This window comes from Paramormyrops kingsleyae, chromosome 21 (genome assembly GCF_048594095.1).
Source record: "Paramormyrops kingsleyae isolate MSU_618 chromosome 21, PKINGS_0.4, whole genome shotgun sequence".
Lineage (NCBI taxonomy): Eukaryota > Metazoa > Chordata > Actinopteri > Osteoglossiformes > Mormyridae > Paramormyrops > Paramormyrops kingsleyae.
Window position 1 is genome coordinate 11,237,322 of NC_132817.1, and position 22,291 is coordinate 11,259,612.

A 22,291-nucleotide genomic window follows, 5' to 3' on the forward strand; every position below is an offset into this window, starting at 1 on the left:
TCAGGAAAGTGAACTGTATCAGGTGGGACCCCAACCATCTGGGAAGCGACTAAAGTCCATTCGGATGCGCACCTCCAGGTTCAGGAACAGTTTCTACCCAACTGCAATCAGACTCATGAATAATCAGTAACCTTGTGTCACCTCCACTGCTACACACACACACATACTTCTGCCACAGTCTCTATTTATTCCTGGGATTCTGGTCTTATTTATTTATTTACCTCGAGCTGAGAAACCGGTGAAGCGACGCAATGTTTTCAGGAGCGTCACAAAGTAATGGGTGTATTCGTTATTACGAAGCATTATATTTAACCCGAATGTCTAATATAACAGGTTTTATGGCAGTCCGTTTGTAAGTATGAGTTGTCCGTAAGTCAGACGTTCTTAAACTGAGGACTGCCTGTACAGGTATCCGTTGACTTACGTTCATTCGAGTAACGTTCGATTGCATTTACATCTGAGGTCCATCGTAAATAATACAGAGTGACAGAGAGACGCCAGAATGCGGAGGTTGTATAAACAGGTAGAGGCGAATGGGCAGCCCTGCCAGCCGAATAATAACCAACTATCCATGTGTAATACAATATGTATACAGTAATATGGATATCGCAATGGACAGATACAGTAAGCAGATTTGATACAGTGTATGACACAGTATATGATACAGTACCTGCACTCAGGGGCGTAGCCAAGGTTTAAAAAAATAGCCCTGATGGCTGAAGGAATGAGGAAATTGGTGTGTGGCAGGGGGTGGTGGTTGGTTTAAGTTGAGTGCAAATTATAGTCAAAGTAAAATATATTGAAATTCAAGTGCTTTTTATGAACCGTTTTTCTTTATTTTTTTTATAACTTATTTTTATTTGCGCGTTTTGTGTTATAAAATGCTGTGATTTACATGTCTTTTCTGTGGAGTACTGTACTTATAATGTATTACCTCTCCCTTATTTCGATTTACGCCCATATTGACTTGCATCCGGCGATCCCAGTGTTATATGGTTTACGTTATATGGTTTAGTGTTTACGTATCCTTACAGATGTGTGGTGATAGCAGATTCGTCAATTTAGGAAAAGTGCAATAGAAATGTGTACACATTTCAGGCTCCTTAAAGCGGAGGCAAGTCCACATACCTGGATACCTGTGCTAAATTATAATGATCATAATTCACTTGCGACCTCTAATGTTCAGTCATAGAAATTGTTCTGTACGTCGCACTCCAAATTAAGCTAGCATTAACCACCGTCAGACTTTTCAATTCAATAGTTAGCCAGTTCAAATTTATACCTGATGACATTAAGTTTGCATAATTGTCAATGAAATCACCCATTGATGGTTATAGCTATTAGGGCTACTACGTGTCGTCGTCTGGCAGCCACATCAGTCTAATGAAATTAAAAATCGAAAAAGCAGTTACTTTTGGTAATAATCCTTCCAACAAATCACATTCTTTATCCAAAACACGTATGCGAAGAGGTATAGTAACTGTTTTAGAACATTCCAAGCCACAAGTGAATACCGAAAACTTAGTACATGTCTTTATGCATAGTAGTCTGGGAAGATATCGGCCAGATCATCCTTTTGATTTGTTGAATGGGCATGTGTAATTATATCAGGGACGGATTATGGGTTGTGTGGGCCCCTGGGCAAAACGTTCGCAAAACTCAACATAGGTGAAAAATAAGTAGCCTACAACTTTCACAAAACATTGTCACGCTGCTTTAATAATAATAAACCCAGCCCAAGAGCTTATCATCTTTATGAATTGACGGGTTATTCATATTCGTCGTTTTTACTGCAATTACTGCAATTCCACAACTCGCCCATTAATCTACGCAGAGAGAACCAGGTAGCAGCACGCCGCGTGAGGTGTGCGGCTTTGTCCCCCCGGCATGGCCCACAATGCACCGCGCTCGGACCTTAACATGGCGCTCGCGGCTGCTGTTTTTAACACGGCCTTGGATATGCGATACCGAAACTAGGATGAAGACGGAGGCTGCGCGCTGCGCTGTTTGAGCTCAAGGACAGTTGGATTCGGCCTAGCGTAGCCGCTGGTGTATAAGCTTGGGGGGCTTTGTGGCCGCGGGCTAGCAGAGTGGGCTAAACCGGGGGCCGCTGGAGGGGCTGCCGTGCGCGGCGATACGGCTCGCTAGCCCCGTTAGCCATGCAAGCGCTCGGCGGCGGCGCTAACCAGCCGGTCCGCGCACGAGCTGTGCTTGTTTCATTAACCAGCGCTAAGTCTGCTAGCTAGCTAGTAGGTTTACAAAGAACAAACTTCGTTTTTTCCACCTCCCGGACATTGACGCTAAATGCTAACTTGCCTTCTTGTATAATCAAGGAAATCGCTGCTAGCCGCTTTGCTATCGGGTTTGCCTTTCATTATTAATCAGACAGGCAGCTAGTTGGGCTGGGGAATGCTAACTTTGGCTTAAGCGTGTCGTTTGTTTAGTCTCAGATTCCACTTTAAAAGGCTAAACCTGTCGCTATACTAACTGAACTGTTTAGTTTTGGATGGGAGCCCGTAACTGAACAAATACAGAGTACCGGGTTTCCTAGTTAAGCTTGGTATCTTAACACGATCGCGTTGTCCTTTGACTCTCTTCTGTTTTAAAGATTTTAGTATTTGGCTTTTTTAGCGAAGTAAACCCCGCAAAGTTATGCATTGCGCCTATGTCTGCTGGTACACGAAACTTAACGCATGAATTTATACAAACAGCAAGACGTTTGATATATATAATTGCAGTTATTTCCTCAACAGTTGGCATCGCTTTGTTTTGTGGGACGTATTGCTTCGGTTTGCTTTTGCTTTTTAAACTCGCTTAGGTACTGTAACAGGTTTGCAACTTTATTTTTTGCCCCCATTGCGAAACTTCTACTTTAGAGAGTAGGGGAATTGTAGCGCTAGTTGGTTAGTTTGTTTTTATGACATCGTTCTAGGGGTAAGAGGTTTTTCCACACAGCTGACTGTAACTTAGGGTGCTGGATGACCAGGCAGCTGTTTTTATGCAATAGTACCTCCAAACTGATGCCTGTTGTGAGCTCTCTGAAGACTTCAGTCGAAGCTTTTGGGAGCCATTTAATCTGTATCATCTTGACTAGGTAGACTGCTGACTGTGGTATATTGCCAGTGCTTTTGTTTTCGTGTAGTAGGCTGTTTTGGTTGTCCTGGCCATTTAGAAAGGTAGCAGTGATCTTCTGCTTAGGGCAGAGACAGAGAGATATGGAGGAGGCTAGGAGCCCCAGGAAAGTGAACAAGTCGTCCCGGGCTGAGGCCAGGGGGCCTAACGGGCCATCCTCCAAGCATGTAAAAGAGGCCACAGCGATGAAGGACTGCAGCAAACCTGCGGCAACTGTCGGCGAGGGCAGGTCGCAGCCAGCCGATGATGCCAGAGACATTGGAAAGCAGGGCAGGGACCATGGGAGAGGGAAGCCCCGCAGAATCACTGGCAGGAACAGCCCTGGGGAGAGGGGCAAAGGGAGGGCAGGGAGACCCGAAATTCAGCCACTATCCCAGTCCAGTAATACAGGGGCGGCTGGGAAGTTTGGATTCAGTCGGGATGTCACTGCGATTACGGGAGCCAAGGCAGAAGTCACACCGCCTTCACAAAACCTGGACAGGACGAGCATCATCGTGACCTCTGTTAGAGAGACCTCTGCTGTTTCAGGTGTGGCACTTTTATTCAAATTTACTGTGGCAGTTTTTGTCTGTGTGTGTGTTGTGGTATTTCTAGTCTAATCTAATGACAGAAATAGGGCAGCTCTGTTATTTTGAAAGAGAAGAAATGCATTGAACTTTTGTGCAGTTATAAAGCCGGCTGCCTTCATAGAACAGCTGTATTGTCAGTAAGAGACTTGCAAGTAAACTAGGTGGAATAAATGGAGAGTTTGTAAGGTCTGCAACGGCCCCCTTGCAGTCGATATCTCCTGGGTTTAGCACCAGGATGGAGGGCGGTGTTGCTAGCCACTCAACCTTGAGGTGGGGATTATTTAGGTGAGGTGTTCCCCTTGGCAGCGGCGGATCCTGTGCCTGAGCCCGTGGACAGGATGACGGTGGCGAGCGAGGTGGCCCTGACCACGGAGCAGCAACTGGGCCTTAGACAGGCTGAGGAGCGGCTCATCCGAGACTACATACGCCGGCTTGTCAAGGTGCCACATCCTACCTATACCGTTTTCCCAAGTCCTGCCAAGCTGCTGTAATTTGCATACTGTGCACATGCATCTGTTTCATGGATATGTCACTTGCATGTTCAGGACCTGTTTTTAATTGGACTTCATGCAGTCTCCTGAGTTGACTAATCTGAGCTGCTTGGGAGATTGATTATTCATGTGTGTGTTTTTGTGAGCATGTCACTTACGGTGGTGGCATGGGTGGTTAAAATTTGAGGGCTGCTGTTTTAGGGTTGGAAGGGATCCCCATATACTGACTCTCCGCAGCTGTGCCCCTTGTTTTGGTTTCACAAGACATTTCAGATGTAGCTCTTCTCTCCAGATCCAAATATACTTTGCTTATGCATAATTTGAGATGATTAAAACCACTTTACTTGTACAGAGTTATAACCCTGCTTCTCTTATGAAAGGCATCCTAGATGAATCATTGCTCTTTGGTTTAAATAAATAAGCATTATTAGTTTAACATCCAGACACAGTGGATTTTTGACCCCAACCTCTTTCTTAGGTTTGTTTGACCTTCTTAAAATGTGCACACGCCATAAGGGTCCCGTAACAGGGGCGTTTGACATCAGACATACGTTGGTGGTGTTCTCTGGTTTCCCACATTTTACCACGAATGTATGCTTGGCAATTTTACTAGTCTGAATTAAAATTACAACAGCAGCAAGCTGGAAAGCAGTAGCTCTGAATTTAGGTTTTGCTTTCATTTCTGTTAAAATGATCCCAGCAGAGGCAGGGTGGAGATCCAAGGCCTGGCGAGGTTAAATAATCACGTGGAAATGTGTTCGCTATTAGCCAAGCGTCCTTGTGACACTGTTCACATGCTGAAATGTCTTCATTTTCTGGGTGCGTACAGCTTCTCAACAAAAGCTGATGATGGTCTCCATAGTCAATCTAAATGGAAATCTGTGAGCTTTGTCACACTGGGTCATTGTCTGATTGGCCAACATACTGGGAATGGTGTGAAGATTTGACCAATGTTGTGAGATTGAGCTGGCTTTATCGTTGGGATTCGGATGAAGCTCAGACCGTTCCATTATGCTGATAGGGGTGGGGGAGAGGGAGTTGAGCCAATGTTGAATATAAACTCATAAAATGAATGCTGAATCATAGCAGTTAGATGCCAGAGGACTTCTGCATAATATCAAATCCCCGTTAAGAAGTTTTTTGGAATAACCCCCACCCCAATTTCCAAAATTTTAAAGATCTAGACCAGAGGATGGAGCGGTAGGGAGTCAGCAAGATATTCCTGCACCTTCCAGGGTCATGCCAGGAGATGACGGTAGTTATTCAGGGCTGGTGGCTGTTTCCTTATCGTTTTTATTTTATGTCGTGATGTTTCCCAAATAAGCCCCTCACTCATCTCTTGTTCTTGCCCTCTCTTTCTGTTTTATTTAGAGGTCACCAGAGTACCCCAATTTCCAGTACCTGTGCACGCTCTGTTCGGCTCACATCGAGAACATCCAGGGTGCTCACAAACACATCAAGGAGAAGAGGCACAAGAAGAACATCATGGTGAGGAGTAGAGAAGGCACCGGACCAATACCTACTATCGTGTTGGGCTGATACCCACGAAAAATGCTGGGTGGGGTAATAGGGGGTTTGGGAGTGAACAACTGATCCGCTTTTCCATCAGACAGGTCTAGCCTGAAAGTGAACATTCTTGTAGCCTTAGTGTGACATGCTGAAAAAAAGCAGTGAGGTTTGCGTGATGGCTAGTTCAGCAATGTGTGTGCTGAACTATCAGTGGAAGGATGGAGAAGGTGGGGATTTAATTGATATTTGGGGAAATGAATCTGTTCAAGCGAAACTGGAAGGAACCTATCGTAATAGAGTAGTATTTGAAATAATTGCCAAAGAAATGGCACAGCGCGGACACGAACGTGGTTACAATGCCAAAGAAAAATAAAGAGCCTGAAGTCAAAGTTTAAAGAGGCAAAAGACTCGAATCAGCGCAGCGGTCATGGCCGCACAACGTGTCAATCTTACAACCAGCTTTTTACCCGTGTAAAAACGTACCAATGTGCGCATGCGTGACGTTTCGGAGGACCGATGCGTTCACATTACAGTCAGATACAGGTCACTTGTGCTTATGAATGTGAACCGTCAAGATAGACAAATCCGATCTGAGAAAAAAATCGGAATTGAACGATGTGGCTGGCAGTGTGAACGTAGCCATAGTCCAGAGATGACCCACCGGGCAATCTACCTAGAAAATTTAATGGTGGGGAAATATGGCTAAAGGTTAAATGGCTTTTCTGATATTTAAATGTTAACTGCTATGTAATTATTACCAGTAATACCAGTTTGAGTGACTTTCGGTGCTTTGTGTATTTAACCTGGTTCATTTGTAGGTCTATTAGCTGAGCTTTAGTGGGATCCTGCCAAGTATTTAAACTTCTTTGTAACTGCTGCATGCGAGTTTAGGCGGTAAGGGTTTAACAATAGTCTTCACAATTCGGTTCCGTAGATGATTCAGGGCTCACGGTCCGAAACACTCACAATCTCAGTATTTATTTCTGTTTAGGCATGGACATTCACAAAAAAACTGTTCAACATATCTCTCTTTTTGCAGTTCTTTTTCCTTGTTCTGCGGACTCGTGCAAAATACAAAAATAAAATCTCAAAGCGAAACTGGGATTATGCCTATTGCACTCTTTTGTGTTAACATTAATAACTGGTTTTGTGCACCTGTATTAGGCAGTGAGACAAATGACAGAAATATGTATTTGAGGGTTCACTTCCCCTTGTATTTCTGTTTTAATAAGCCATGACATCATCTGTTGTGTAGTAAAGTGCCCATGTCAGCATTATTTCGGGCTGTTTTTCCGTGGGGGTGACTGCAGGAGAAGCAAGAGGAGGATGAGCTGCGGGAGCTGCAGCCCCCCTCCCCAGCCCAGCTGCAGGCCGTGGGCGCGGTGGTGAGCGACGTCGCCCAACAGCAGGGCATCTCCGAGGAGGACTTCCTGTTACGGCAGGAAGTGATGAAGCAGATGGAGGCAGTCATTCAGCAGCGGCTTTCAGGTACGGCGGCTGTGTGTCCGTGTTCTGCCTCGGGCCGCGCAGCTGTCACGGGAAGAGGCACCTTAGGAGGACCTTGTTAGTCAAGGCGTTGTGTGTTCATTCTGCTGTGCTCGTAGGTACAATTATGAGAAGTTAAACTACATGGACTGCCTGAGGAAGTGTGTGTTCCTAATAGGGCTGCACGATATCACATCATGGTGTAATCACGATTATATGGCGCATATAACCCTTTTTAAAAGAGCAGAAATTGTGGGTAAGGACAAAAGACATTGGTAGTGTGGCAGTACTTTTTGCGACACGTTTATTAAACATAAAGACACTGTATTTAATCAGATTACTAATTCCGATACATAACCGCCGATACAGATTCCAATACAAGAGCTGTTTTTACTTTAATATTTAAAAATTATTTGTATTATATATATATATATAAAATTTGTATTATATTTTTAAATTGGTAAATACAAATATAAAATGTGTGCCAAAAAGCTTTAATTAGGCTACTATAAACATACGTAATGCGCTGTTTCACCTTGCTTGTTTTAAGCATTTCAGTTTGAATATCTTCCAGTTGAAGATACAGAAGTGGCGAATGCTTAAAATGCCCCACAATTTTTCTCTCACTGGCAACAGCGTCACTTGCACTTAATTACGATCACAGCCCCTCATGTGTCACAAGCTGCAGCAAGTGCACAAAACAGCCCAAGCTAGCGACTCTCAAATCATCCATTCATATTACTCACATAGTCTTGCACAATTGCTGCTCCCACCTCTCAAAACTTTTTTATAATGATTGCAAATCATTGTGCTACTAGTAAAAGAGTAATATATTTCCAAATTGTCACCCTCATCTGGTGTTCTTACACTCCCCCTACTGTGAGGGGTACACGTATGACATCACAGCAGGCGGAAGTCACTGCTCTCACACCTGCTGAGAGGCAGTAAACTGAGTGACATCATTAACGTTTTGCTTGAATGCCGCAAAATTCACATCTAAAATGAGCTAAGAGCGGTCATGCGATTGATTGTACAAATAGCTCATATTGTGGGTTAAATCTGTCTTTTTAGAGACTGGCAAAAAACTAAATATATCAACATATTGTTGATACCCAATCTGTGAAATGGCTCTGGAATGGCACCGATACTGATCCGATGATATTTGGATTGGTGCATCTCTACTGTCATCTAAAGCCCGGGTGATTATTGTGCCATTTAATCATAATGCAATATGCTGTAGCCCTTATTTCTATTGTTTTTACTGATGCGAACTTATGAAGGTTAAAGGTGATCAGATTAGTGGTCTTAATTTTAATAAAGTTGTTTAAGTGCTGTGGGATTTGTAATGCAGTAGATTAGGGATCGGTGTCCCAGTCCGGATGGTCATGGGTTCAACTACCGCGGCCGACAGAATAATCATACCATTGGGACTTCTAGCAAGGCCCTTAATCCCAGCTGTTCCTCAGACACTCTCACCCTGCTCTCTGATCCTCACTGCGGCATTGCTTTGGGCAAAAGCATCCGCTTAATAAGTGTGATGTGAAGTTCTCCTATTTGCTCATGGTGCTTTAGGGCAGTGTTTCCCAGCAGGGTCCTTGTGGACCCAGAGACAGTCCACATTTTTGCTTACCTGGAGCTGGGAGGGAGCAAAAATGTGGAGTCCATGGGTCCCTGAGGACCGAGGGGGAAGCTGCTTTAGGTAATAATTCCAATTAAATTTGTGCTGAAAAAAGCAGCGACGGTTGAGAAGACTGACAACTTAACTGTGATTATGCCCGAAATGTGACTGAGCTCTCTGGCTTCTAAACTCCTAAAGCTTTCCTTCTGTCGGTCCTGCAGCCTGCCACCTTCGCCTCTATGGCTCCTGCCTCACCTGCTTTGCCTTCAAGACCAGTGACATCAACATCGACGTCGTCTACCCTTCCAGCGTAAGTGGCTGCTGCTTTCGTTTTGAGTCCCGCTGATCTCTGCACAGTTGTGCCTCGAGGTTCTAGAATTCAGGACTTGTCTTTCAGATAATTAGTTTAGTTTACTCTTTTGGCAGTTGCAGGAAAATCCTTGATGTTTGCATCCTGGCTGTTTCTGTGTGGAACTGGTTCAGAGAACAAGTGTTTTATAATGTTGGTGTATTTTGTGTGTAGCTATTTTATATAGATTACCCACAGTGATCCACTTTTAATGTGTTGAAATCCATAGATTTATATCAGTCTTTTAGCAAGTATTATGGAGAGAAATCCTGATTAGGACACTGAAAATCTTCTATTTGATCTATGAGCCTTATAAAGCTTTTTAAAGTGTTAAACATATTCCTTTAATATATCCTGCCATAGGAGTTTCTTTAACTTGTGCTGTTGATGGATTATGTGTGAGCGGAAAGAGGGTGCACCCACCCAGCTCATGGACCGGAGCAGTTGTTTGCTTGTTATATTCAGTCAGTCATCTAGGAATGCCAAGGAGGAACCAGAACTTTGGGCTTGTGAAAGGAGGCCTGGCAGGATATGCAGAGGGACCTTATTACTGATGGGCCTTTTGTTTCCTGCTCAGATGACTCAACCTGATGTGCTGATTCAAGTGCTGGATATCCTGAAGAATAACCGTGAGTTTTATTCTGTCGACACGCAGTACTGTAGCAAGCTCTCCTGTTGTAATTTAGGAACACCTCTGAGATGTCAGACTTAGAGAGATACGATCAGAATTCAGCACATTTTGAGATCCATATTTAATGTAAGTATTAAATTAATGGGAGTGGCCTGTTCATTTAATGCTGTGGGAGATCTTGGCCATCTCTCCCTGGAAATCGCAGGTAGCCATTTTATTGATCTCTGTTTACTTATGTTTTGCAGCCAAGTACACTGATGTGGAGTCCGATTTCCACGCGAAAGTTCCTGTAGTCTTCTGTAGAGATGTCAGCAGGTTAGTGTGTGGTCCTCTCTACCTGGCCCTGGTTCGGGCGGGGATTTAGTGACAACAGGCCCATCCACATTTCTGAGATTATTGCTTTGGATCGATAAGCTGCTGTTTATAACTCTTAAGGCATTGCTGTTCCCATTGGCATTTTTCTCCCATTCTATGGACCTGATCCTGAGCCAGGCAGTTAAAGGATTCCTGATTGGTTGATTAGTAGAGTCGTTTAAGAATAGAGTTGAGAACCACTGGTACCATAGTGCTTTATCTGGACTTGCTACCTCTTGAATTCCCTGGGGAACCCCTGTTTTAGAGCAGGGTACTTAACCTGAAATGCCCCAGTAAAATACTCCACTCTATAAATAGCTAAAAAAGAAAGAAAAAAAGTGTCGGCTAAACCAAACAATTCAAGTGAATTTTAACTGATCGTGCTGTTTGTCTCCCTCTAGTGGTCTAATGTGTAAAGTGAGTGCCGGGAATGACGTTGCCTGTCTGACCACCAACCTGCTCGCAGCTTTAGCCAGCAAGGAGCCCAAGGTTATCCCCCTGGTCCTCGCCTTTCGGTACTGGGCAAAGGTAAGCCAGCCAGTCTGAGCTGTTTCTTTTTACTTGACCTTGTGAGCGAGTATCTTTTGTTAGGGGTCACAACAGTTCATTTTCAGTCCCGACTGGTGTTTCTGTTGACCGTGACATTCTGGCTGATTCCTGCCCATGCTCCATGACCTTTAACCCCTCTTTTTGTTTTTTCTTTCAGCTTTGTCACATTGACTGCCAGACAGAGGGTGGCATTCCTTCATATTCCTTCTCGCTCATGGTCATCTTCTTCCTGCAGCAGAGAAAAAAGCCCATTCTTCCTGTTTACCTGGGCTCCTGGGTACGTTATCCCATCCCTTGGCTGATCCGATCCTCAGGTACCTACTGACAGTCCGTGGTTCTGCTCGGGAGCAGGGAGGGAACAAAAACATGGACCGTCTGTAGGTTCCTGAGGACCAGTTTGGGAAACACTGTTCTGAAAGGTCTTAAAGACATCTCTGTAGACACCTTTTTACTTGATTTCTAAACCTACCAAGTTACCATACTATCTGTGTTTGTAGTAATGGTGAATCCTTCATTCACTCTCCATTGATTCAACCATTGATTGTCAGAACAAATAAGTATGGGTTTGCTTGTTTTTTTTAAGATTAGCATTTTTGTGATTGGTAAGCAGGGTGTTATACAGGTGTTTCCCCTGTCTGGCAGATCGATGGCTTCAACGTGAAGCTGGTAGATGAATACCACCTGACAGGGGTAGAGCTGGGTCAGTTTGTGGCCTGGGAGCACAAGCCCTCTGGCAATGGTGAGGCCAGGGGTGAAGGCAAGGGGAAGGCGGAGCCAAAGAGGCAGGCTGGGAAGAAGGCAGTGTCATCCGACGGGTCCGCCCGCAGCCCACGGGCATCCAGTGGCATGGTGGGTTCCCATTTCGGGGCGTGGCCATTGTGGGGAAAGGGGGTGGTGCTTATGAGGGAGGTTTGGACTGAGTGGTGTTTAATCAGCCAGTTGGATCCATCTTATTGGGTCATTAGGTACTGTGACATGTAATCCATCACAGTCAATCCTTAAAATCCCTTTGCTTATCTAGTCCAGCTTTGTGGCATGTCTGGAGTCTATCCCAGGAAGCAAGAGACCATGTGAGACCATAAGCCATAGCACAGAATACATAAAATAAAGGAAGCCCCTTAATTCTGACCTAAATACCCCCACTCACAAAATTTCACATTCAAAAACAGCTGGTAAGTGGAACCCTGGTCTGGGTTCCTGTTTCTTCTGTATCCCTGCAGCAGTGGACTCTGCTGTCAGGCACCTTGTCTGCCCCCAGGCCCATTGTCACCCTGCAGCCCTTTGCTTTGTTAGTAATTAGTCTGTGTTCTGTGCATTGTTCTTATGGGCCACTTTTGGGGGGTCACCTGTGCACCCTCACCTGAGCAGGATCCCGAGCTTAGGAAGGGCGGGCACACACCCCTCGATTCTGCATCAGTCCTGCTGGCTCTCCCCCGCAGACCCGCCTGACCCTGAGCTTGGTCCAGGATGTGCCGTTGGGACAGCTCTGGCTGGAACTGCTGCGCTTCTACACACTGGAGTTCGCCCTGGAGGAGCACATCATCAGCATCCGCCTGCGGGAGCCGCTCTCCCGCGAGTCCAAGAACTGGCCACGCCGCCGGCTGGCCATCGAGGGTAAGCGGGCACATCCGCCGAGGCTCCATGCAACACACAGTGTGGCCAGTAGGTGGCCCTAAAAACAGGACTTACACTGTGGTGGGTGGAGTCAGCTGCCTCCAGGAACCCTCTGACAGACAAGAGCCTTCAACAGTGTTGCGTGATGTTATCAGCCTGCAAGGCAGCATACGCCAAACATGTTATGATGGGCATATGTAATAGAAAATAAGGTGGTTTTTAAATCTCTGCTGACTGACTGGGTTTCCTGTAGGATGTTAAGTGGTTTTGTTGGCTGGGGTCTCGGACCTGTTAGATTTATGTACTCGTTTTATAGTCTCTCATAAATTGTGCAATTAAATCCCAGTAAGGGACGGGTGCTTGGGAAAGCCCGAGTTTCCTCCTGGCTGGGAGTTAACCATTAGCCGTGTGATTTCCCTGGAAAGCCGCCCTGAACGCTCCTGCTCCTCCTTCCAGATCCCTTCGCGCTGAAGCGCAATGTGGCTCGGAGCCTGAACAGCCAGATGGTCTTCGAGTACATCCAGGAGCGCTTCCGTACCGCCTACAAATACTTTGCCTGTCCACAGAGCAAGGATGGGTTTGCCCGTCAGCGGCACAGGAGGAGGTCCCAGCGTGACCCTGAGGGAGCCCTGGAGAGGCCCAGGGCACCAGGATGCACCGGGGGGGACCCCAAGCTGAGGCCCCGTGGGGCAGAGGGCGAGGAGGACGACAGCAAAGACGAGGACGAGGACGACGATGGCCAGAGTGAGGACGAATGTGACCCACAGGGGCCGCTCTCTGCTGACATATCTGAGCTGCTGCTGAGCGATGGGGAGCAGAGCTCACCACCACCCACGCTGGCCTGGGCCGAGTCAAAGGAGCGTGCTGACAATGGAGCCCTCCCACCGGAGAGGGAAACCGAGAATGGTCTGCAGGAGAGCGAGGAAGAGGAGGTCAGGGAGCAGCCAGATGTCGCTCCTGATGAGCTATACTACACCTTTGACCGGATGATCTTTACGGGAGGGAAGGTGACTATGGCCAGCATACCTTGCATCGATCTACGCGTTGTCGGGAAGTGCATTCCCACACGAGCCGCTAACATCCCCTTTCCGCTAATGTCCTCCTAGCCGCCCACTGTGGTGTGCAGCATCTGCAAGAGGGACGGCCACCTGAAGGACGAATGTCCCGAGGACTTCAAGAAGATCGAGCTGCAGCCCCTGCCGCCCATGACGGAGCTATTCCGCGGAATCCTGGACCATGTCTGTCGGCTGTGCTACAGTACGTGGGTGTGGTGGGCGGGGCCTTGCTGCTTCCCCGTCTCCCCATGTAGAGCCGGGGAGATGAAGGAGGCCTAGACATGCTCAAAACGATCCGTTCCGGGGTTTGTTCATTTTGATAGTGGGTCGGGGGGGCGTCACCTGTGAAACATTTCTTACTGTCCATCGATATTTTGCTGTAAAAAGATTTTTCCTTTGTAGTTTTGGTCCAAATTTATTGGATAGTGAAGTAAGTAGCGTGACTGACAAATGTAACATTTGAGCAGCTCAAACATGTATGAAAGAATGATACTACATCAAATGTTCACACATCGTGACACCTTACTGGTACATGCGAGGCTCCACTCAACAATGCAGACATTCATACGAGGCGTTATCGTCATCTTTGATTCGCCATTTTGTCCCCAGGTGGGGGTAAGTGTGTCCCTCAAAGGGTGGCTCTGCATTGTCTTCTCTCTCTCCAGATGAGTTGTCCCCCCCACCTGTAGAACAGCAGAAAAGGGAGCAGATTCTTGCCGGCTTGGAGAGATTTATCCGCAAGGAGTATAATGGTATGTCTGTCTGCCCCTTGTCTATCCATCTGTTCGACTGCCCCATCTGTTTGTCTGTCCGTCTATCCTCCCAAATGCTCCGCTGACTCAACCTCCACCCCCCCCCCCCCCGTCATATAGACAAGGCGCGTCTTTGCCTCTTCGGCTCGTCCAAGAATGGCTTTGGGTTCCGCGACAGCGACCTGGATATCTGCATGACGCTGGAGGGCCACGACACAGCAGAGGTAGGGCAGTGCCAGCCGGGGCGTCCTGAGAGGTGCCTGTTCATTTCGCTTACTCTGTTACTCTTCTTATTTCTATACATTTTTATCTGTCTGTCTTGTAACATGTTTTCTTTTAGAATCTGAACTGCAAAGACATAATCGAGGGGCTGGCCAAGATACTGAAGAGGCACGCAGGTATGGTGGTCGCCGGTGCCTGTCGTTCTGACCCCTTCACCCCCCCCCCGTCACCGTCTAATGTAATGGACCTGGCTCTCCGTCACCCAGGTCTGAGGAACATCCTGCCCATAACGACAGCTAAAGTGCCAATCGTCAAGTTCGAGCACAAACAGAGTGGCCTGGAGGGAGACATAAGCCTGTACAACACCTTGGTGAGCGCTGGCTGGGCCGTACCAAAAGCTGGGGACCGCGGGGGTGGCGTAATGGGCTTATCCTCTTACAGCTCCTCCTCGTCTCCCAACAGGCGCAGCACAATACCAGGATGCTTGCCACCTACGCCGCCATCGACCCGCGTGTGCAGTACCTGGGCTACACCATGAAGGTCTTCGCAAAGGTGCGAGCGCTCGGTGCTCTGGAGGCGTGACGGTTAGAGGCGTGTGCGTGTGCGTGTGCAGGTGCCTGAGCTGTGCTGTCTCCCCCCCCCCAGCGCTGTGACATCGGCGACGCGTCGCGGGGCAGCCTGTCATCCTACGCCTACATTCTGATGGTGCTCTACTTCCTGCAGCAGAGGCAGCCCCCTGTCATCCCCGTTCTCCAAGAGGTGCGTCTGCGGGATGCCAGGGGCTGGCTTTGGCCTCGGCGTCTTGGGGATACGGAGCTTCGATGGGGCTCTCTGACGTGTCTCACTGTTCCCCCTACAGATATTTGATGGGACAACCGTTCCCCAGAGGATGGTCGATGGCTGGAACGCATTCTTCTTCGACAACATCGAGGAACTGGTGAGCTGGTTTTTAAACACCTATGAGGTTTGAACTCATTTAAGCGATGAGTCACTCTTTAGTCTGATTTCTAGTGGTGCACTTAGCCTGGCTTTTGCCTAATAAATGCCGCTTGCTTTCATTATCTTTCATAGTAATTACATGCGTCTAGCAACATAGATGACTGCAGAAATACTTTCCTGCTTTGAAGCCAAATCTCTTCATCTGGGGTGGACAAACAGGGGTCTGACCACCCCACCTGAGGTCCATAAAGCAGTTACACAGGCTTTTCCATAAAGTAGGAAATATCAGGTTAAGCAATGCCACAATTGTCAAGGGGGGGCAAGAAATATTAAGCCCCCTTGGTCCTTAGTTATGAGTTTTTGTAAATCCAGTTCATGTTTGTCTTTATTTGGGGCTTCTGGTTTAAGACTGCTGTAGAGTATCCTGCGGTATCATTCTTAGCTGCTCTCTGGCGCCCCCTGGCAGAAGCCGCGTCTCCCGGAGCTGGGCCATAACGGCGAGTCAGTGGGCGAGCTCTGGTTGGGCCTGCTGCGCTTCTACACCGAGGAGTTCGACTTCAAGGAGCATGTCATCAGCATCCGCCAGCGCAAGCGGCTCACCACTTTCGAGAAGCAGTGGACCTCCAAGTGCATCGCCATTGAGGGTGGGGGCACTGGGGCATGGCCGGAATGGGCTGGGGTGGGTACACGGGCATCCAGCAGACCGCTAGGGCTGACGTTCATCTGCTGACTTTCAGATCCCTTTGACTTGAGCCACAACCTCGGTGCTGGCGTTTCCCGGAAAAGTAAGTGGACCTACTCTCCCCTCTCCAGGCCGCTGCTATTACCTGGGAAAAACCCAGATTCTCCAAGTTAAAAATCTGCTGGGGGGGGTGACTGTCAGTCTCTGGCCGTGTCTTGAGTATTCAGCTGCCAGGTGAACAGTGAATTTTCCCACCAGTGACCAACTTCATCATGAAGGCATTCATTAATGGGAGGAAGCTGTTTGGAACCCCATTTTTGCCCCAGCCTGGGATGGAGGCGGTAAGTCAGCCCAGCCACTTGGAGTGCGTCCTCCGCTCAGAGCCTCTTCTGTTTCACTGGCATACAAGTCATGTCTTCATTAATGCTGCTGCTGCAGGTCATACTGTTGTAAGCCAGATAAGAGATCTTTGACTTCGGTAAGGCATATCTTTAACTTTTTCAAACACATGTACCAGTGAGGGTGTCGGGGATCTGTCATTTAAATTCTTTTGTGTGCATTCAGAAGGGTCCTGTGCATGAATCAGCTTTTTTATTTCCCCTGGTCACACATCCAGGACTGCTTTGCAGAGTAACATTAGGCATGAAGACTAAGTCCCTTGTCTCCAGTCTGATACAGTAACTAGAAGTGGGGTTAATTACTATGATGGTTCTTTCGGTGATGATGGGCACCTACCACCATGTCGACCTGTTTGGGATTGGTTCAGACAGTTGTGCTGGTGTGTTACTTTAACTGTCTTGTTCATTGAAATAAGTTTCCTGTCAGTTTGCATTTTGTCCCCCCAGTTCTGTCTCGTGTTGTAGTTGTAACTGGTCTGGCGAATGCTTCCCAGGGTAAAATCAAAGTGTGTATGTTAGTGCATTTAGTGACAGTCCTCAGCCTAAGTCGTGACACCATGAGAAACGATTCAACAACCGCTTAGTCAGAAGTGAAGGGCAAAGACAGAATCGGGATGTTTTTCTGAGCAGGAATGATTTTTTTTTTGGCAGGAGTATTTCTTTGACTCCAAAGTGCTAACGGACGGGGAACTGGCCCCCAACGACCGGTGTTGCAGGATCTGCGGGAAGATCGGGCACTACATGAAGGACTGCCCCAAGAGGCGTAGGTAGGCTTCGGAATGCCATGTGACGGAAGGGTCAAAGGTCACGTTCCTTCACTCTTGGTCGCGGCCCATTTTACAGTGTGTAAATGGTTGAGGTTTGCTTGGGAGTGATGACAGTAGAGGTCGAATTATACTTCAGAAACTAATAAGTGTGTGTGTGTGGGCTGCTGTTTAGGATGAAAAAGAAGGAGAACGACAAGGATGAGGAAGTGAAGGAGGAGGATCGTGAACCACGGGAGAGGCGCTGCTTCCAGTGTGGAGACACGGGTCATGTTCGGCGCGACTGTCCCGAATACCGACAGCTTCGCCAGCGCAGCTCGGGGGGCCCAGGTATGGGGGGTAGGGCCGTGTTCGGGATAGGTCACCTGAATTTTAACAAAAAATTTTCGTTATCGTCAGCGACCTTGATTTTCAGACTAAAACGAGACGATAACTAAAAAATGATTTCACGAGGCCAAAGACTATGACTAAGTGTATTGACACTTTTGTCAACGAATAAAAACGAGACAAATATGTTTGCCAGAGAACTAACGTAGTTCGCGTAAGGCGGGGTATTCAACTAAAATTTAAAGAGGTCCAGTTAGACAATTTCTTGTAGCAATGGTCTGGAAGTTTGTAATGTCTAACTACTTAGTGTGATATATATATTTAAGTAGCATATTAATTGTATCAACATTGCATGTAATCAATACCTGACTGTCAAATCAAATTAATTTGGTACAATTAAAAAACTTTTTGACAATATTTGTCACACGACATAGAGCTGAACATATGACTGTCGATATGTATAATGTTCTCAATTACTAGTTTTAAAAGGACATTTTAAAAGTAGGGCTGCATTTCAAAATAAGAGAAAATAAAATGTGAAAATTGTGCATGTTTTAATAAAGTGCTTAAATCCATGAACACTAAAATATGACATAAAAGTGATTGTTTTAGGGTTTTAAGGCTTAAGTATTGGTTTCAATAATCCCACACCGGTAATAAAATCAAAGTCTCGTTTATATAAATATAAATACATACAAACTTATCACTTCAATCCCTATTAGAGTAGGAAATGGTCGGTCATATTATTTCGAAAAGATATAAAATGTGACATGTTTTCTCATATTAGCTTTATATTTGTCGGAGTAACAATGCAAACGGCCGCATGCATTTTACTTGTCATTTCAAATAAAACGTGGGGTTGCCAACTTCGGCCAGCTGGCTGGAGTGAGATTTTCAACTCGACATGTCTGCACACAAATGTAACAGTTCTTACCTTGTAAATAGTTTGTTTTTGTATTTAACTCTGTAAATACACTTTTGACGTAGCTAATTTTAGGTTTATAATGGAATAATATAGATTTGCTGTAAGATTAACTGCGTGAGTCTGAAAGCGTGTGTCATGCCAGATGCTTGAGATTTGGCAATGCTGAAAATGTACATTTTAGCAGTTGGGAAATATGTTTTCAATGTTTGGATTAGATTTTTTTTTCTTCATAATAGGTAGAAATCCCTGAATCCCTGAATTTTAGTCGACTAAATCAACTGTAGTTTGAATCGACTGTAATCTTATGATATTTAGTCAGGTAAAACTAGAGTAAAACTAAAATAATTTAGATGACTAAATTACGACAAACTAAATGACATTTTAGTGAAAAGACGACGACTAAAACTAAAAAAAAATTTGCTATCAAAATACTGCGCTGAAGGAAAGTGCATGCAAGATGTAGTGGCCATCTTGACTGGATTTTTGATTCTTCCATCCAGTTCCTCAGATAACACGTGCAATGGTAAGCTCCCAGTCCATCCCAGTGCCCCAGGCCGGAGTGGCTGCTCCAGACCGGCCGGGAAGAACCAGACAGCCTTCTGAATGTGTAAGCGTCCTGCATGCTGAGCCTCCTGTCTATCATCCTCTCCCACGTTGCTGTCTTGCTCATTGCAGTAAATCTCATCTCTCTCCCTATCAGTCGGAGACGCGGCAGACGCCTCCCTACTCGCCTCAGTCTTCGCCCTTCAGCCAGGCCTCCACCCAGTCACCCAGCTCCCCCCAGGCAGGCCAGGTGAAGCCCCCCAGCTCCCTCAAGCAGCCCCCCCACCCACAGGTCCAGCTCTCTCTCTTCGGCTTCCCCCACTCGCACCCCAGCGGGTACCACCCCAGGCTCCCAGCCCTGGGCATGCTGCAGGCACACCAGCAGCATCACCACCATCACTCCATCCCCCTGGCCTCTGCCTCCTGGCCCATACATGGCCCGGTCATCCAGACTACCTCGGCCGGGCCGGCACCACACCCGTCCCCGCCCGGCCTGGGCTTCCCGCCGCGTCCGGGCCCCCCCGGGGGAAATGGCGGAGGGTCGACGGGCAGCTCGGGGCCAGTGGGTCTGAACGACCCCAGCATCATCTTCGCCCAGCCGGCAGGCCGGCCTGTGGGTTTGGGTGGTCCGGGACAGGAGGGGCACTGGCACAAGCAGATGGGCCCGGGAGCACTGGTGGGGAACGGCACACTGGGGAAGACAGGTACACACGGGGAGCACCGACTGTCTGTCTGTCTGCATGCTACTGTCTGTCATATCCTGTGTCTGATGCATACAGCTTCACTAATGTGTGTGTGTGTGTGTGTGTGTGTGTGTGTGTGTGTGTAAAATGAGAGTGAGAGTTAAATCTTAGGATTCAGGTAAGTGCTTCATCACCACCATGAAAGGGACACAAGGTGGTACCAAACTACTGGTAATGGGAGAAATGAGGCATCCATACTGTCACCTTCTGGCCATTTGCTACTGATCTTATCAAAATAAGATCCAGTAGGCAGAGATTTGCTGGCCCACTGTGGGTCGTCGGGCCTCCCTCCTCCCATCACTGCCCTCGCTCTGTGCACCTGGCTACCTCACATGTTCATTCAATCATCTACTGGTGAAATACAGAATGTCTGGGGGTGAAGTTCATTTAGCTTCTGTCTAACGTGACTCGGAACATAACCACAAATGTGCTAAATATCCCAGGAAGCGTGAAGTGAATGTTCTGTCTCCATCCCCCTCAGACCCGACCTACCAGGGTCAGTTTGGGAAAGTGACCCAGGCTTGCTTTTCCTGGGATCACAGCAGCGTCGCTCAGCATTCCCTGTCCCCGTCGTGGGCGTACCGCATGCCGCAGGCCTTCCTTCCACAGGGAAATGGAGGGTTTCAACAGAACAAACCTTTTCTGTCCCAAGGTGAGCATGTCATGACTGTAATGTGACTTCGTAGGGAAAGTGGAGCAGTAGAAGCAGGCTGGGGTTATCCCGCTACCAGTGGCTGCTTTAAAGCCCTCCCATTTTGGTTACCTTGTTTTCCATTGGACTAACCAGCCAGTAACTAATACCGACTGCTAATCCCATCACGTGGGATTTTAAGACTCCACCTAGCCTAATGCTAGCTCAAGCTCAACCTAAATACTCAATAGTGATCCCCTGCCACAGATGCTTGGAGCCCTTTGCTGTTGGGCACGATGTCCTGAACGACCCCAGCGTCATCTTCGCCCAGCCAGCATTACTTAGCATTACTCGTGCATAATGACTGTGAGCACTCTGCTCACTGATGTTTCTGCCCTGACTCACAGGTTAGCCTAGCAGTAAAAGAGTAGCCCAGTTAATACCCTGGCAGGGAGTGGGCCTGCAGTTGTACCCTCAAACAAGGTGCTAAACCTGATGAGTTTCATTTTGAGTAGAGAGCTGTGTAAGCATGAGAGATTGAGCCGAAGACTTTGACTGGCTCTCAGTTTGAAATGCAGCAGCACTGACTGCTTCTGTGTGGCAAGCAGCCAATCTGATGCTGTCCCCCACCCCTCCCCAGGTACCGTGGTGCCCAGAAACCCACATTTTCCCCTGATTCCCCATGGCTCACACATCAGTCTGAATTACATCCAGCAGAAGAAGTGAGCGACGAGAGAGGACGAGAACATCTTTATGAGAAGAACATCCAAATTAAGATTTTAACTTTTCATTATTTGATGGCAAACTCTTTTTAAGGAACTTGTATGATTTTGTACAGTTTTTACTTTTTTGTGTTATCACGGTGACCTGTGATACAGATGTCAAATATTTTAATGCCCCCGTTTTTGAAGGGGTTTCCAAAAAGTGTTATTTTATTTTATTTGTAAAGGAAGGATTTAAAATGTATTTCTTTATTTTCATCCATTCATGCTTGGTTTTTGGACTCTGCACTAGGTTTGTTGTTGCCCAGGATCAGATTATGGTGCCAAAAAACCTTAAATAAATGGAAAAAAAAACAGAAAAATATCAAAATGAAAAAATAAAGAAAAAGCAAATGGAGTAATGACTTAGAGCTGTTTTTCTCTGCTATTCCTTTTGGGTTCCTGCCTCCCTGTCCTTGCGTACTCAAAGATCCAAAAACAGTGGTTCCTCATGACCCACATTTTTCCTTGGTCATTAAAGCACAGCCCAAAATTTTACATTTTTAAACCAAATTTGTTTCACAAATAGTGCAGTAACAATAGCACAGAAAAAAATCTAAAATATTTTTTGCAACACACCCAATGTTTACCATTTGAGAAAGTCACAAAACCCAGTGTTTCTTTTTAACAAGCAAAATTAATAAAAAAAAATTGTCTACTCCTGTTCACACACTTTTTCCCATTCTTGATGTTTGGTTTATGGTTCATTTGAGGTTATTTGTGCTAGCATGCAGCTTGAAACAGGGACCCAAGTAGGAGGAACCGATTGGCTGAATACCGTGTACTCTGCCAGGGGCCATAGCAAGGAATTCTCTCCCCCTGATTCATTCTGCTCAGGGCCCAGAAAAACCCTGAGGCCCTGACTCATGTGATTTGGTTTTGTGCTGCACTAGAGGTTTGTATCCATTTTCTGTGAAATCCTGGCTTTGTATTCATTTAAGGACCCATGTATTAAACTTTTAAGTGATGATGCTTTTTGGCCTGTAACTAAAAGGAGCAGATTTGTAGGATATAAGGTATTCTGGGGAAAATGTAAGTGAACGAACATGAGGTCCATTTAATCTGTGGTACCTTAAATCCAACAAGTTACCCCGATATGCCAGTATCTCCACTTGGTAGTACAGGCCACTGCTGTTCATCAGACTGGTGAGTGATATTAGTACCCTATTGGGGATTCCAGTGTACATCAACATTTTGCTTCTGGTTTATTGGTTTACTACCTGGATATTTTAAAACTAACCCTAATAT

At 46.6% G+C, this 22,291-nt stretch overlaps 1 protein-coding gene across 4 annotated transcripts; it reads left to right on the forward strand.

Annotated features, from left to right (window-relative positions):
- The first annotated feature begins 1,838 nt into the window (after nucleotides 1–1,838).
- On the forward strand, nucleotides 1,839–21,401 carry tut4 (terminal uridylyl transferase 4). Of its 4 annotated transcripts, none has more exons than XM_023818996.2 (29): nucleotides 1,839–3,660; nucleotides 4,008–4,141; nucleotides 5,564–5,680; nucleotides 7,012–7,189; nucleotides 9,026–9,114; nucleotides 9,731–9,782; nucleotides 10,030–10,099; nucleotides 10,540–10,666; nucleotides 10,845–10,964; nucleotides 11,330–11,536; nucleotides 12,127–12,301; nucleotides 12,758–13,308; nucleotides 13,408–13,558; nucleotides 14,022–14,108; nucleotides 14,229–14,332; nucleotides 14,449–14,506; nucleotides 14,597–14,700; nucleotides 14,793–14,882; nucleotides 14,976–15,089; nucleotides 15,190–15,267; nucleotides 15,712–15,913; nucleotides 16,007–16,054; nucleotides 16,210–16,292; nucleotides 17,001–17,116; nucleotides 17,289–17,443; nucleotides 18,866–18,972; nucleotides 19,066–19,612; nucleotides 20,133–20,303; nucleotides 20,923–21,401. In XM_023818996.2, exons 1-29 carry the CDS (start codon nucleotides 3,216–3,218, stop codon nucleotides 21,006–21,008), a joined length of 4,566 nt encoding a protein of 1,521 aa, XP_023674764.2. In that variant the 5' UTR covers nucleotides 1,839–3,215; the 3' UTR covers nucleotides 21,009–21,401. The 4 variants fall into 4 exon arrangements, with proteins under 4 accessions (XP_023674764.2, XP_023674767.2, XP_023674765.2 ...); XM_023818997.2 differs by having other exon boundaries at nucleotides 1,840–3,660; nucleotides 15,736–15,913; XM_023818999.2 differs by lacking the exon at nucleotides 20,923–21,401 and having other exon boundaries at nucleotides 19,066–19,158; nucleotides 20,133–20,297.
- The last annotated feature ends 890 nt before the right edge of the window (nucleotides 21,402–22,291 follow it).

Coding starts and splice junctions, on each gene's coding strand:
- tut4 (XM_023818996.2), top strand. CDS start 3,216: ATGGAGGAGGCTAGGAGCCCCAGGAAAGTGAACAAGTCGTCCCGGGCT. Junction 13,309..13,407: donor TGATCTTTACGGGAGGGAAG/GTGACTATGGCC, acceptor ATGTCCTCCTAG/CCGCCCACTGTGGTGTGCAG. Junction 15,268..15,711: donor TCGACAACATCGAGGAACTG/GTGAGCTGGTTT, acceptor TATCATTCTTAG/CTGCTCTCTGGCGCCCCCTG.